General features: G+C 36.1%; 1 protein-coding gene across 1 annotated transcript in view; it reads right to left on the bottom strand.

Moving 5' to 3' along the window:
* Positions 1-16,343, bottom strand: part of LOC117123103 (dynein heavy chain 6, axonemal-like) — a 46,109-nt gene that overhangs the window by 23,930 nt on the left and 5,836 nt on the right. The window contains exons 10-41 of the mRNA XM_033268935.1: positions 16,039-16,135; positions 15,352-15,558; positions 15,086-15,159; positions 14,533-14,639; positions 13,117-13,229; positions 12,919-13,012; positions 12,129-12,256; positions 11,502-11,734; positions 11,259-11,381; positions 10,562-10,735; positions 10,212-10,430; positions 9,429-9,718; positions 8,835-9,064; positions 8,247-8,437; positions 7,928-8,008; positions 7,199-7,357; positions 6,971-7,092; positions 6,338-6,509; positions 6,131-6,235; positions 5,658-5,776; positions 5,451-5,525; positions 5,182-5,266; positions 4,316-4,566; positions 3,782-4,067; positions 3,273-3,418; positions 3,030-3,098; positions 2,719-2,905; positions 2,367-2,446; positions 2,071-2,239; positions 1,618-1,839; positions 996-1,235; positions 304-633 (exon numbers count right to left, since the gene is read on the bottom strand). Of these exons, the coding sequence (XP_033124826.1) occupies positions 304-633; positions 996-1,235; positions 1,618-1,839; positions 2,071-2,239; positions 2,367-2,446; positions 2,719-2,905; positions 3,030-3,098; positions 3,273-3,418; positions 3,782-4,067; positions 4,316-4,566; positions 5,182-5,266; positions 5,451-5,525; positions 5,658-5,776; positions 6,131-6,235; positions 6,338-6,509; positions 6,971-7,092; positions 7,199-7,357; positions 7,928-8,008; positions 8,247-8,437; positions 8,835-9,064; positions 9,429-9,718; positions 10,212-10,430; positions 10,562-10,735; positions 11,259-11,381; positions 11,502-11,734; positions 12,129-12,256; positions 12,919-13,012; positions 13,117-13,229; positions 14,533-14,639; positions 15,086-15,159; positions 15,352-15,558; positions 16,039-16,135 (5,178 nt within the window). The remainder of the gene's footprint in view (positions 1-303; positions 634-995; positions 1,236-1,617; positions 1,840-2,070; positions 2,240-2,366; positions 2,447-2,718; positions 2,906-3,029; positions 3,099-3,272; positions 3,419-3,781; positions 4,068-4,315; positions 4,567-5,181; positions 5,267-5,450; positions 5,526-5,657; positions 5,777-6,130; positions 6,236-6,337; positions 6,510-6,970; positions 7,093-7,198; positions 7,358-7,927; positions 8,009-8,246; positions 8,438-8,834; positions 9,065-9,428; positions 9,719-10,211; positions 10,431-10,561; positions 10,736-11,258; positions 11,382-11,501; positions 11,735-12,128; positions 12,257-12,918; positions 13,013-13,116; positions 13,230-14,532; positions 14,640-15,085; positions 15,160-15,351; positions 15,559-16,038; positions 16,136-16,343) is intronic.

Below are 16,343 nucleotides of genomic sequence, written 5' to 3'. Positions count from 1 at the left end.
GATGATGATAATAATGTGGCACAACGTCCTCGGCAACTAGGATGATGATGATGACAATAATGTTTTGGTGGTGTTAGATGATGATGATAATGATGATTATACACATAATGTGAAAACAATATTGATACTGAATGAATAGTAATTATGATAATAATTATCATAATGATGATGACATCATAATTATTATAATTAACTATCATTACAGAATCATGACAATGATAATACTGAAGCCATAATTATAAAAAAAATGACTATTAATTATGATGATTATCCTATATCTTCCCACAGTAGATAAGTACTTACAATGTATATCATAGCGCATCTACTAATAGTAGCTGGGCTAGCCTGGGATAAGTTATCCACCTCAAATAGAAGCCTCATTCCCCTGGCCATACTGATTCTCTCTCCACTGGCTAGACACAGCAGTTTACTATCATCCAGCACCGTGTTTAAGTTCTCAATCCACAGAGTGTCAACAGGACCATCCAGGACCAACCAATGCCAATCATTTGGGGTCTCGTCACTCATGTCATTCTCTCTCTCGCTGGTTTTAACAGTCTCCTGATCAACGTCCATAGTTGTAGTGGAGCTAGCGCTGGTATGACGACTTTGGGCATAACTACTTGTACTATCCTGCATAAAAAAAATGCCCTTCCTTCATTTATGAATGATAATTACTTTAGTTACTTTCACTAGAATAGAACAGGAGGCTGGTTACTCAAATTTGGTGTGTTATATACACCTGAGTTAGACAATTCCATTATTTTTTGCGGGTAAGGACCTTTATGCTTATATTGGTTTATCCATGTTAAGTATTCACGAAATAACCCTGATGAATAGTATCCGGCTGCACTCATTCACATGCAACCTTTACCAGCTTTTACTATATTTCTTTTTAAGAACATGGTATATCACAAATTGATTTCAGTCATTTTATAAGTAAACTCCTATTTTAATACAGCCCTCTAGAGAAAATGTGTAGCATATTTTCTTACCTTTCTGCCTCTTGTTACTGATGTTAAGTTAGAAGCTGTGGTAGACGGTCTGTCACTCTCATCCACACCTGCAAGTGCCATTTCCATTGCTTCCTTAGAAAAGTGGCGCATAACTGAAGGTAACAGACCATCACTCCATTCAAGTGTGTTAGGGTTCGTCTCTCCGTACAACTCACCCATGTTGACACATTTTGGGTTTATAACTGATGTCTCTACACGTCCCTTCTTACCATATGTTTTCTTACAAATATAATCACAAAAAATTTCAATCAATCATATCCATAAATTATGATAATATATAAAATTTAAGCTGATAAAAATATTACAATTCAAGAAAACTTATGGTTTATCCAGATAAGTATTCACGAAAAGACAGTATGATGTTAAAATCTCTTTAGTTTTACACTTACAAAGAAAAATAATTGGGATGACAAGCTGGTACTTAAAAATTAAATATGGCGCAATGGAACAGACAATCTAATTAATAATAATAATAATTTGCGATAACAATTACTTTCAAAGTGTGTAAGGGAATTAAGTATACAGGTTGGCAAATTATGTCAGAAGTAAAAATATATAGTAATAAACAAAATTTATTTGATAAACAAACAGTAAAACTTACAATGTACCGATTACCATGTTCATCTTTAAGGGTATGTAAGGTTGGTAGAAGAACCAATGCCCTATGCAGGATATTCCGTACCATGGTCTTACCCCCTCCGCTTGGCCCTACTAGCATGACACCATGCCGTACTTGTAACTGACTGAATAGCTGCTGGACTTTGGTCAACTGGGCTGGCCAAGGCTGGACATTCAAATCATGGACAGCCATAGATATTGCTTTCTATATATTATAATATGCAAAGTAAAATCAAAGAACAATTTTAGGATGTTAAAATATGATAAAGTACAAAATATTTTTTCAAAGCTAATAGTAAAATCTTATCAGGATCGATAAGTTAAGCACTGTATTAAATTAGGCCTTCATTATAAAAAATAAAAATGAAATTTAAAAAATAATTAAACATTAAAATCTTTTAACAATACACCACCAACAAATTGAATGACCCTTCACCTCTAGGTTGCCATATTCTGGAGATGGTGGATTTATTCCTGGGAAAAGGTCTGCCAGAATGTTCTCAAAGAGCGGCACATCTTCTGCAATAAACTTTGGTAAATTTGCATCACGCAACGAATGAATTAACAGATGAGATTCCTCTTCTTCATTCAGCACTCTTCCTTTCCTTTTAAAGAATAAAAGATACAATATAAATCATGTTTTTTAAATGATTAAACATTATTAAAATACATTATTTCTGTACTTAACCCATAAACTTAGAATTATTCAAATGAGTATGATACTGCGCTTACTGTCCTTGGAAACCACGCTTTCTCTGACCTGCCATGACTAGAACAGACTTTATGGCACGCATTCCAAAATCATAATGGTCCTGTAAATATAATATAAATTAAAATAAATCATTAATATACATATGTAATCATTAACAAATATTATCATCAACATAATCAAATCATCTTCATCTTCAGAGATATTATAAAATTTCTGTTGTTATCATCAACCTCACTATCATTCATTCATCCACATTATTTTCCATCATTAAGAACAAAAACATAAAAGTGACTACACACAGATTACAATATTTATAACTATCATCTTTAGTTGTCATCACCCCACCACCATCATTAATGACCTTTAACTGACCTGTTGTGATAACTGTTTACTTGCTAGTTGATAGAGGTTGACAATCTTACTGGAGAGTGATTTAGCAGTAGTGAACCCTCCAGCAAAGAGTAGGATCTCAGCAATCAAAGTGTAGTCAGGCACCATCATGGAAACTTGCCGGAACAAGGACTTGAGATTGTCTGGCAACTCCACACGCCCTGCATATCTATCAAAAAATTAATTAAAATATGCAAATGAGTTAAACACACTACTAGAATTTCAGAAAAGAGTGTGCTACGGGTATAAATTTAACTGGGGTATGTAGAACCACCATTTTGAGTTCAACTTACCCAGGATTCATTGTGATAAAGACTCCACATGAATGATTCAGTCTTGTATCTCGTCCTTCAAACATAAACCTGCAAATCACAAACAAAATACCATGTAGTTAAATATTTTCATTCCTTTTACAGTTTTTGAAGCACATACCACCTCTCTCACTATCAAAATTGCGGCCTTCATTTTTCTTAGTATTTTAAGCACCACCTCCCTTACTATTGACACTGTGGCCTTAATCATTCATGACATCGTACCTGAGAGCAGAGGCATCCTTTGCAGTCTTAATGCTGTGTAGTTGCTGGGCAACCACAGACAACACCTCCACATCAATTCTGTTGAACTCATCAAAGCAACACCAACTCCCAGATTGAGCAAGTCCAGAGAAAAACTTGCCTAGTGTCTGTAATAAAAAAATTGTTTAATGTTATTTCGATGTTGCTTTATACACGTTGTTTTAGAGGATAGTATTTTTGATATGGCTCTCAACGTGGAACTCTCATAACTTGGCTATCTCATGACATGACTCTTACAACATTGGTATCTTTGACATGGCTCTTTCACAAAATGGCTCCCTTATGACTGGATTTCTCATTAGTTTCAAACAATTTTAAGCTGATCTGGGATGTTTCAGCAGATTATGCCATAGCCCAGAAAAAAATCAATCATTTTACAAGGAAAATATTCCCCCATACAAGACACACAAGCCATGGCAGATGAGGAGTTCAAATTTCAAAGTTCAATTTATTTTAATAAAAATGTTTACCTTATAATCCAGACCCTCAGAACAATTGAATACAAGACAATGCTTGCCGATGCCTTTAGCCAAGTCTTTGACGGTCTCTGTCTTGCCGGTACCAGCAGGCCCAGCTGGTGAACCTCCAAGATGTAGATGAAGAGCACCAGTTAATGTCAAATAGCAGCGGTCGGTGAGTGGAGTAATGACAAGTCTCGCGGAACAGCCTAGATACTCGTAGCCATACAAGAAACTAGCGTTAGCTTGACGGACTTGGCAAGAATTGTGCTGTTCGTCCCATTCATAGCGTAGTTGCCTAAAGATAAGAAGATAATACAAATATACGTGAAAAATAACAATATGATAAACCACTAATGGCCAAAAAATGGCTGTGGTGCTTAAATATTTTTTAAATTTTAATATCTAATTTCAAGTTTTTAGATAAATCATTATCATTTACTCTGTAAGAAAATTTTCAATTAATGTTACACCATCATATTCTGTATGAATTCAAAATATTTAAAAGACAAAAATTTAGATAATAAAAATAAATTAAACTACAACCTTTGCCATTCAAAACTATCATCGGTGAAGACTTTATTCTGAATTAAATTCATAAGAATATCTCTGGAATGGACTAAGATGGTGATGAAGGCCTCTACACTCATCCGTTGGTGAGTTGCTAGATTCTCAGTGACTAGGCCTGCAAGGGTGTTCAGATTGTTTATCAGGTCACTGCATGTCTTCTCAAGGGCAGTAGCTGGCTCATTAGAGTTCATGCTGGTTATCACTGATCGATTGAACATTATTTGTGCCTAGGAAGGAAAAGATGAAATAAATCAAAACAATTTAAAAGTATTTTCTTTAAATTATTTTGAGAGTATTATTATTATGGGGACTAATAATTAAATAGAAACCAAGTAGATGAAAATTTTCTTCCTTAAAAAAAATATTTTGGACTACCTGAAAGATTAAGATTCACACAAAATCTTCAAGTTAAGATCGAGTCACAGAACTCTATAAAAGCGGAGGAGGAAGATCACCCTACATAATCATAATTACCCTTCAGTGAAAATATGCAAACAAGTCAGGAAGTCATAAGAAAGTATAATACATACTCCAAGTATTGAAATACACGCCATCGTGTTGGGATTCAATATTTCGACATTAATTATGTCATCATCAGGAAGTCATGTTAATAGTAATGAGAATACACAAAAAATGGTTATTTTTTTTATCCATGGATAATAATAATAATAATAATAATAATAATAATAATAATAATAATAATAATAATAATAAAGATTTATAAAGTGCACATCCCCACCAATGGTGCTCAAGGCACATGAATATACTCTACACAGCTCAAATCTGGACAGTTCCACTATAATATAGGGTGTTCTAGTTAACAGTATGTTAACGATACTGACCACTGTGAGGATGATCTGACCAGGATGGTCAAGGGTCCAATCAGAGAATGCTCCTCCCCACTTATGCATACTCTCCTTCAGATTCCTGTTGGTTAGAAAATTTTTCACATTACATTTGACATGAAAACACTGCAAATATGTTTATAATTATTTCAATAGCATTGTATTAATTAACTACTATAAGCATGCATATTTTGAATAACATTAAAAATAAAATCTATACATGAATAACTATGTATTATACATATGGATCATTAAACTGATTTTACCTTTTCACTGTATCAAACATACCAGACTCAACACTACCTAACCACTGTTCAACAGGTCCACGAGCCCGAACATTCCTAAAGAAAATAGAATGTTAATATCAACACAGATTATGCTCATAACTTTGCTTCCATGCAATTATTTTAGTATTACTATTGAAGCATAAATGAAATTTAAAATTTAAGATTGACAAGATGTTTTAAATTTACTTAGGCATGAGGACAGCTTCTCCCTCCGCTGAGATCATGGTTGCTACTGTAGGGGGTAACTTAGGCTCATAGACAATCTCCAACGATTTTATGTTTCCAAAACATTTCACCAGATGAGGCTGTGAATAAAGTAAAGGGCACTGCATTAGAACCAAAAATTGAATACATATCTTTTTTTTATTTCATAAATTCACTACTATTTTCATCATTCTTGATCTTCCATCCTCTGCTTGTTGTCAGGTTTACATAATTAACTACCACCATGGTCATCTTCCTTGCTCTTCCACCTTATGCTGCCACTCTTATATTTTAAACTTTATAAATCACTAAAATTCTCATATTCCTTGCTCTTCTATCTTCTGCTTGCAACCCTTCTGTGTTAAATTTTACAAATCGCTACCATTTTCATCATTTCATCTTGAATCCACATGTGCTTGGCACCCTTTTATAACCCTGAAAAAATAGTTTCATACCTGTACAGCTTCTGGATTCTTGCTCTGGGCCAGAATATCAAGAAGTTCATCATTACTCAGAAAATAGAATCGTGGGAAGACTAAGCGCTTGGTTTCAAGGTAGTCCTACAAGAACAAAGACAATAATACAGTAGGTTTGTGGGTAAATTTCAAAATGTGGTTTTGAGGTATGTTATTCTTATATAATGATACACTCGCGTATCTTACTTCTAAACATTTCTGTATCTTCTCTAGATTAGAGTTATTGGCTTGCAAGATCTCCAGGACACCAGGAGCAGTGGCAGCCCTGAGGGCATTGGGTCGGTCCTCTGTCCTACGCATTACTTCCTTCCAACTTTTATCGACCTGGATGAACAGTTTAGCTTCACTTGGAAGTTGCCTGAAAAAGATATGAGAATTCACTTAATATTTAAATAGCTTTCTGATTTAAAGACTGGTAAGTTAAAAGCATATGTCATAATAAAATGCTCACTAAAATATTCATCACCATCATCATCATCATCAATTAAATCACCTCTTGGCTAGCCGGGTCGTCAAAGTTCTTCTGATGCCACTTTCACAGTGTCTACAGTATTAATTTTCATATAATACCTACTGTAGGAGGTATAACAAAGAAGATGTTATTAATACTTAATTGGTTACTTTTTACTTCTATAGCACTTATTTCATGCAGTTACAAAGCACTAACAACCCTCCACTGTAATTAATATTTCCATCAAGTACAGCCCACCCCAACCAAAACCAACAGAGTATGTTAGTATTTAAACAACTCAATATTTTTTTACGGCCTAAGTGTTTAACTCTGTATTTCAGGTGCTTAATTTTTCAGCATATACTTACCTCTGGATATCAGGTGTGCTGAATATCTGTTCAAGATATAGCCAGTTTCTCTGGCAAGTCATCCATTCATCCAAAGTCCTTGAAAACACATTCAGTTTCCTATCCCATTCTTCCACCAAAGCCTGAAAACACAAGCCAATCATCCATTGGTTATACATAGACCACTAGTTGTTCTAAATCATGGTTAATCCTTACACTGTTTCAAGTTCTTTGAATTCTTTACTTTACCTTGATAGGCGTAACATATCTGGAGCCTCTGATAGTTGCTACGGTAACTTGACTTTCTTCCAGCTGTATGGTGATATCATCAGCTCCGGAGATAATAACAATATCCCGACCTCCATGAGGAACCAGACGGAAATCAGTTCCTTGCCAAAAATCAATCACCTGGAAAGATGAAATTAATAGATTAATAGCTTTACTATTAAAGCACACTAATCAGAAGTGATGTTTGTGGTCTATGAGTGAGATACTTACCTGGATGAACGGCCACCTGCCTCCTCCTTGCTAAGATCAATTGTGATCTCAGGCAAAGTGAGGCCTCCCCTGGGTCAGAAGATTCCATTATTTTCAAGGTAAGTTATTAAAGGAAAATGCTTGTCCACCTTTGGCGAACACATAAAGGCAAAGTGACCATAGGCTAGAAAATGCAATGTTGACATAAAAAACTACACAACAGAGAAAGTATGAGGCTTTGCTCTCCCAGATAATCTCCTTGTTTCAATATTCAGCAGGTAAGGTCACTATTGCTCACGGTGAAGGGAAATTTAACATTGCCTTGCTTAGATGATTCCATTATTTTTCGTGGGTAAGTTCCATTAGGAATCTGGCTTATATGGGCACATCCACGAAATAGACAACATCATTCACGATTGCGATGGAAATACATTATGCAGGTCTGGCAAAGCAGAGGTTGAGCATCAGTTTAAATATGCTAGTTGCAAAGCTAGGAATTACCTTAGTCAGCATCACTTCCAAAGTTGCTTCATTGCTGGCCTGGGTTGAGATATCATTGATGCGGTCTTTATGCTCAAACACCTGGACAACACAAAAGCAATTAACATTAGACACAGAAATGTGGTTCACAATGTTGTTTTGTCATGTATTGTTGTGCATTTGACCACGGGTTCATCGTGTGATTCGTCACGCGTGCTTTCTCCTAATGATGATTAAAGCAAACTTATCAAAACTTCAAGTCACCAATTTTTTCATGTAAACAAGCCTTTCACGATCATACAAATTTTCATTAACAAAATAAATTATGTTTTTAACTTACTTGTAGTTCAAGTAGCTTTCCAAGAGAAAATTTCTTTTCAATGAGAATATTCCTGCCAATGAGATCTTGGATCTCTTTCCAGTGTCTGGATCTCAGAGCAGGGTTCCTGAGAGATGAGATCACTGGCATTCCCTTCTTAAAGCTCACAACATTTTCCTTAAGAGTGGGGAGCACTTCATTGGCAGGAAGTCCTAAATGATATTTTCAAAGATTTCACAGAAAAAATAATCAATTGTTAAATAATCTATAATCGAAGATACATGGACAAGCACAAAATGATTTAGCAAGCCAGGCATTTCTGGATAATGCTGAACAGTAGCACCAAGAGAAGATACTAGGCAAGGCAAGCCCACATCTGGACAAAGACACGCAACCTTTTTGAGGTCCCTAGACATAGCACCCAACCCCTGTCATTGCACTGCCCCGGGCCCAGATCCGGCGTCAGCTACATTAACTAAGTGCCACATTACTTCAAATCCCACAAAAAAGAGAATGTTTCCCTATAACAGGGCATTAAATAAATGAATCTTGCCTCAAACATCCAAATTGTAAAAGAAGTTAAGATGTTCATGGCAAAATTTAAAGTACCTTTCTCAAGCATAAACACAGTTTGTGTGAACTTGTTAACATTTTTCTGGACACTGTCCACTTTAAGTTGATCAAACTGTGTAGCTGTCCACTCCTCAACGAGACTTTCCCACTCGCTAGATGACTCCCACAGCAGGCTACGGAGTTGGAGATCTCGTTCTAATTCAGACAAGTCAACAAGAACCTGTTGAGCTGTGATACTGGTATCGTGTTTACTATAAAAACTTTCACTGAAATTAATGAAAAATAATGATAGATTTATATACCAGTTATGGTAGTAAAATCAAAGACAGTTTCAAATATGTGATGGTCTAAGTTATTTATTGCATGTACAACATGGTTATGTGCTTGTTTAAATTCCAAAGTACACTCTTCGAAAAATAGCAGGAGATTGTCTCCTGAAAAAATCAGGACCATCAGGAAAGGTGGGGGGGGGGGAGAGGGAGGCTGTTCTATGGCTGGCTTGGGGCACCACATCCCAATAAAATTTGTTTGGAAAGGTGGGGGGGAGAGGGAGGCTGTTCTATGGCTGGCTTGGGGCACCACATCCTAATAAAATTTGTTTAAATAAAAATAAATTAATCCTTCACTTACTCAAAATAACCATGCACCTTTTTCTTGCTTGAGATAGAGCTACCAAAACGATCTTGATAGCTGGCGTAGCTCCTTGCTTTGGTCGTTAGAGCTCCTACTTCATCATTTAAAAGTTTCAATCTCTCAAGAGCAACGATCCCCAGTGTGTCTGAGCTCAGTAGCCCTGGTGCATTGACTCGGTTACGCATCTCAAATGCCTCGGCATGTAGTGTCTGTATGTGTGTCTTCAAGTCATCGCTAAACTTGGAGATGTTCTCATCTTTTCTCGCTTCACATGCTATGATTGTGCTCTGAAATTTCAACAAGATAGATCAAGTTATTTTTATATGGGGATTGCCATTAGTGACCAGCATCAGTGACGAGCAAGATATTCTTGTTCTCCACAGTATAAGCTTTACTTACTATTGCCAAAGAGAAAAGTATTACAGCTTCTCTGTACTGATATATACAATTTTGCCACATTCTTATGCTAACTACTCAGTTTAACAACTAGTGACAGTATGCTGGTTTTAGGATGGCAAGCCTCATACCTACTAATATGAAAGCTATTTATTATTTTAAACAGGTGGATATGCAATTATTAAGCTTAATGTAATTTTAAATGTAAAATAAAATATATAAAATTAGACACATATAGAATATCAGACAATAAATTTGATTATAGACATGTTGGATTTCAAATACATTATTTTTGTTTAATATTTTTGTCATTTGATACTATTCTGTCGCAAATTCTATTAAAAGTTCCAACATAGATTATATAATAAGGATTGTGCCACCAACCTTAAGATGTTGGAAACTTGGCATGAGTGTTTGATAAAGTGCTAGCTCCTCAGGAGCGATATATGCGCCAAAATCATTAGCAATGGTAAACAGCTTGGTGACTACGACATACTCCTGCTCAAGCATGGACAACTCCGCACCAATGCGTCCAAGAAATGACAGATGCTCAACAAACTCTTCTACTGTCTTTGGCATGTGGTCCAATTTCTTTGAAGAACTCTAAAACAAAAAAAAAACAAAAAATCAATAAGAACTTTGCAATTTTTTAAAATTCTATATTACATGAACAGGTCCCCACAAAGTAATCCGAAGGTTTATTAAACTAAGATTTGCCACACCTAGTCACACACCTTAATAATCTGCATCAGATGCTCATTCCTTCTGTTGCAAATAACTGGTAGTTTTTGCTGGACTGCTGTCATCACTTTTGTAGGGTATGGGATGCAAGCTTCCTGGAATCCCAAGCTCTCCACTTGGATCATTCCTTTGCGTTTTAATTTAGTCATGTCTTTCATTAGACGAATCTGAGAGAGTAATGAAATGCAAGTGGGTAAGAAAAACTAAATTCTGCATACCACAAGTGACTAAAAAAGAAGTGGTAGGCCAAAGAGATGTTGGAGGAACCAAAGGTTGGCAGGAATGAAATAAACGAGGTCCAGAACAGATGCAAATGGTGGATGTCCTCGGCCAGAAGTGACATGAAACCCTTGATGACATACAGATCGATTTATTGACGTTAAAGATTGTGTGTTATCATGAGAAAAAATATGAAATTTTTATTCTCTTATGCTTTCATGTTTAAAGTGGAGATAAAATGTTACTAAGATATTCTTTTGCTTTTACTCTTTGATTGGAGAGAGGAACTGCCCCCACAATTTGCATACTATGTACAGTATAATCATCGAATAAAGGGTGCTGTCAATTCTTCCCTTTCACTCAATGAATAAAGAGGGGAAGTGCTCCTGCCTCTCCCGATTTCACTTAACAAATTAGGAGGGGTACTGCTACTTCACAAATTAAAAATCAACATTACACAATAATGCTTACCATCTCAGAATGCGACCCAAGTATACGATGGAATTCCTCAGTTGACCATTCTTTCCGCTTCATTGATTTCTCAACTTCTATTTGCTGTGACCTTTCAACCATAGCACAATAATCTTGAAATTCCTGAAAATCAATATTTGAGAGAATGATAAAAAAGTGAACACAGTAAGTTGGTTTCTAGTTCATATCTCTATCTACTGTCTACGTGTTTATTTTGTAACAAAATACAAAGTAACATTCAACCTCAGCATATTCCTGTACAACATCAAGGTTCTCCGACACAAGGTCAATCGTGTTGGCCACAATAGTTTGGTATTCAGGATCTTCTCCAAAAAGCAGTTCTAGGTCAGGCCAGGGTCGGCTCTGTTCCCTCTGAGCTTCCTCTTCCTCCCTATCTACTGAGAGCTTAAGGTCGTAGCATGGAGGCAACCAGAATACTGCTAAATGAGGTTCACGCTGTAGGGCTTGCACCTGGCCTAAAATTAAGTTGACAAAACCAATGACAGACATGTGCTACCTAAATGCCAGCAGGCACAAAAGCAGTAGGCACTACAGAAAGGCAAATTAGCAAAAAATAGGTAGCATTTTGGTTGTAGGAGTCTTCTTAAATGAAGAGTGGCAATTAGTCGGTTTATCCAGGTAAGTACTCACAAATAGATTGGAAATTTTAGGGACGCTAGCTAATGAAATGAGGTGATATTACTTGAGTAATTTGTTTGCTCATAGTGGCGGTGGGTGGTGAGAATATTTTTCTGAAAGAATGTTTGCCCCGACATGCCCAATACAATACTGGGCAGGGAGATGGGCATACAAGTAACAAGTATACTGACAGACAAGGAAAAATATATGTTAGAAGACCAAAGAACTTACCCACAGTATGTTCAAAACCAGCAATAATGCCCTGAACTTTGGAGACAAACATGGACTGAGATGGTTGCAATGTAATGTTAACCTTTGGCTTTTCTGCATCTATCACATCTGCCACTTCATTTCTATGACTAAAAAAAACAACTGTTTACTGATATACTATCTAGCATCATAAAAACAGCTTGTTTAAAATGATCAAAGAAATTAAACTTTCATTGATACACAAAAACATAATGATTTACAGATAAATTACTAAAAAATACTTAAACCAGGCAATATGGATGGATGGATGCATATCCATCAGTGTAAACACTAAGGATTACCCAAAAAAAATCTAAAGCCGACTAAGTTCCAGTGGGGTATTCTAGTGGTGGCGGTACACAAAGGAGACAGACAATCCCCTATTACTATTTAAATAGCGTTCAGCGTTCATTAACATGCACATGGGCCTTAATACATATGGGACCAATGGCTTAAATGTCTCATCTGAAAGATGACTTGCATTTCAGCCCTTTACCTGAAACACAAGGTCAGCAGCAATGGGAATTTAACTGGAGACCTAGAGATCTCTACGGTTCAACACACACAGTGGCTACCACCAGTTTAACTGACTGAGCTAAGGTGCTCTATGAAGGTCTATCCAAAAAAAAGGAAAATATTTTTAATGCATCTGTAATTTGGCAAGGAAAGTTTCTTCCTCATTCTTATTTCAATTAAAATCATATTAATTTACTTAACTATATAAAGCAAGCAATAACAATTTGGAAATTCATTTTTTCAACCATTGAATTACCTTTCTGGATAAGCATACGTGTCATTTCCATCTTCATCTTCATTTTCATCTTCATCGTCTGAATTGGTAACATCACTACTTTCCTCTTCGTTCTCTATAATAGCAGAACAAAACCCAATTATGCAAGTTTATTTTTTTGATAGAAGACGATTCCATAGTACACAATATCAAAAAATATTATTCAAGAAAAAATCTAACCAGAGTCACTGCTGGAATCAGAATCTTGCTCGACAAAGGTCACACTCTTTTTCTGTGGGGATTGAAGATGTGATCTCTCCTCAGATATCCGTCTTGAATGTGAGCTTCTACGCCTTCAATAGAAATCAACTATTATTTGTAATGCACATTATTTTTTAATAACTCATTTCAAATCAGAATTAGAATTTTAATTTTATGAAGCTTAATGTGAGGAGTTGTTGTAGCTATTATACTTAAAGATCATGGTGTTTGCAAAATGAAGTCTTGAATTCCTATAAATGGTAACAAAAACGTTATACCTCCACCCTAAGACACATTAAATCAAGTTGGACATTGCTGTGAGGACCAAATTTTAGACTTCCTAATGCCATACACAGGGATGTCCCCACGCTGGTCGGCGGTGGACGGGCCCGTCCAGCACTCAACATTTCCGACCAGGATTTACAGGCTCCCGACCACCACTATTATTTCAACAGTTTACAAATTGTAACAAAATAATTAGTTTACCCAAACACAATAGACAAGCTAAATTGATAGATAAAGACAATAAGAATACAATAAATGTTTCCGTGGTTACGTTAATTGTAACAAAATACTGCACTGCCCTGCTATTCATCGCTAACTTAACAGTCTAGGCCTAGGCCCAGTTGAGTCATAGCGAACATCGTGGGCCGGCATGACACGGTTACTCTGTACACATTCAAAGGTTAAAGTTGAAATCGTGACCATTCAAGTGTTTTATTATGAAATCATGGTCCGGGCAGGAAAATTATTAAAAATTTACGAAACCTGATTTATGTTTTATTTCTTTACTTTCTTTTTATTTTGTATTTGAAGTTTTTCACTTTTAATTATAATTGATATATAATGTGTGTAAATGGAAAAAAAATAAATAAATGAGTGCACATATGAATCAGTGACATACACATTCATCGTGGTAATCGTCAAACATGTGAACTTACGGCAAACAATGCGGCTGGGTACAGTCGGATCGACGCTTTGTTGCCGGGATTTGTTCATTATTATTTTTTAATCTAAAACAAAGCATGTCAACTATCGAATTTAATTAGGCCTACAGTAAGTCTCATCTTCATCTGTTTCGTTGCATTCCTCAAATTCTGGTCTAGGCCTGGCCTACCTGGGCCAAAAAAAAATCGCGTCAGCTAGCCTTGGGCCTAGGCCTGCTCTACTTACTTAGGCCTTTTGGTTTTTAAGGGCTTTCACGAATACGGCGACCCCCCGCGAAACCCCCCCCCCCCGGGAAAACGGGGGGGGGGGGGTGATCGCCGACGCGGAATGATCGCCGACCGGCACTTCAAAAAGCTGGTGACATCCCTGCATACATGCTTGCACAAATTTACATCTACTAATCACATTTACATTTTACAATGACAGGTAGAATGACATGAAACTTACGAGCCTGGTGTTGAGGTTCTTTCTGGTACATTGAGAACCAACTTTAGCTGAAAGACAGGTTCTGGTGGCATCTCCACAAACTCTTGCTCTTTTATTTCATCTAAAACCTGAAGTATAAAATAACACGAATTACATGGAACTGAAGAGGCAGTGTGGGTGTATTTTAGAGAAGAGTTTCATTTGTTTCAAGTAGTACAAGGTAAAGGTAGGAGAATAACCCATAAATTGCAGCGTCATGTGTTTAATGGAGTATGGGCATGGTCCATGACTACTGTAGCAGCAGTACTTAGACAGTTCACATCATTCTACAACGATGGGCTGAAATGAACCATAGCATCTAGGTATCCCCGCTTCTGAAAGATGCAATGGGTTCTTTAAAACGAATGTATTCACTTGATATCCCGTCCTTATCCAAGAAGACTTGGTTCGACCAACAAAACCAATGGCGACGACAGTTCAAACTAGCCCCAATGTTAATGCTGTAGCAAGAGGAACCCATGCCTTACCGCTTGGCAACTCAACTTGCCTAAAAAGAACAGTATCTATACTATACCTTGTCTATAACATTCTTGGTTTCTTCAACCTCATCATTCTGTAATGCTGCCTTCTTCAAAAGATTTCTTTTTGCTAATAAAACAAATGACAATTATAATTTTTATCAATATAATTCTTTTTATTATATTAATAATTTTATTAATTTTACTTTTTAATGTTAGCAAAACATTTGTGATTAGTTTAGACGATAGTTCACAAGCAACTTAAGCAAATTAGGAATGATAAAGTCTAATAATTATGGGATGAATCAAGATTTAATTCTACCTATTCCTTCAGGATCATTCTCATCAGCATCCATGCCGATTCCTGTATCCAAAGAAGTCTGGAAAAACTCTGTTAAAGTCTTCACTGCATTCTTCACCAGTCTGCGTAGCAAGTTGAGTATGAGGTAGTCGGCAGCTCGGAGGAACTTGGACAAACGTGCAAGAACGTTACGCCACTGTGCAATCTCCGTGTACGTGGGACCATTTGCTGCGAAACCGAAGTTTAAACCATTATACTATGAATATGAATTGAGATTATATTTCTTATGGATGAATATAATTCATACGAAAAAGACAGTAACTTAGAAGACAGAGATTATTTCAATGTTTTGATCTACGGTGCTTGATTATTTTTAAGAATACTGATGAGAAATTAGAGAAGTACAACGGAAAGTAATGAAAAACTGACCAATCAGATAAAAGCAGAATTAAAACTAACCAATCAAATGAGGAAATTAAGAATGAGGTGTGTCACACACAAGTGGATTACTTATTCTTATGAATAAACAATGCAGGGCAATAAACAACTAGTGTATGAGAACCTGGGAATGTTTACTGAAATTGAAGACTAAAGAGGTGAAAATAAACTACTTAAGTAAGCAATTTGTTTATTTTACTTCTTGCATTGTTTATTAATACAAATAAGTAATCGACTACAGTAAATTCAACAATGCAGATTTAATCTTACTATTTTTATTCTTTAGATTTGCACTAGAAACCTTCTTCATCAGTGGTCCAGAATGAGGTTGGAAATTGTATTTAACACCCTCCATTTCAGCTACTTTCTGCCCAAACCAAAAGGAATACAAAAAATGTATTCTTGATTCATGGGTTTTGTATTCATAGGAAAAAGCAGGAAAAGTCTTCAAGATAAATTCCATAAAGCTTTATAATAAATGTATCATCATCATCATCATCATCATAATCATCATCATCTTCAGCATTATCATTATCATTACCACCACCACCACCATCATCAGCCGTTCAGGTCAC

The sequence above is a fragment of the Anneissia japonica genome, unplaced genomic scaffold, assembly GCF_011630105.1.
Source record: "Anneissia japonica isolate Jap-2015-1 unplaced genomic scaffold, ASM1163010v1 scaffold11402_len470986_cov188, whole genome shotgun sequence".
Classification (NCBI taxonomy): domain Eukaryota; kingdom Metazoa; phylum Echinodermata; class Crinoidea; order Comatulida; family Comatulidae; genus Anneissia; species Anneissia japonica.
The sequence above is the reverse complement of the archived record's forward strand: the minus strand, read 5'-3'. Positions and strand labels throughout refer to the sequence as shown.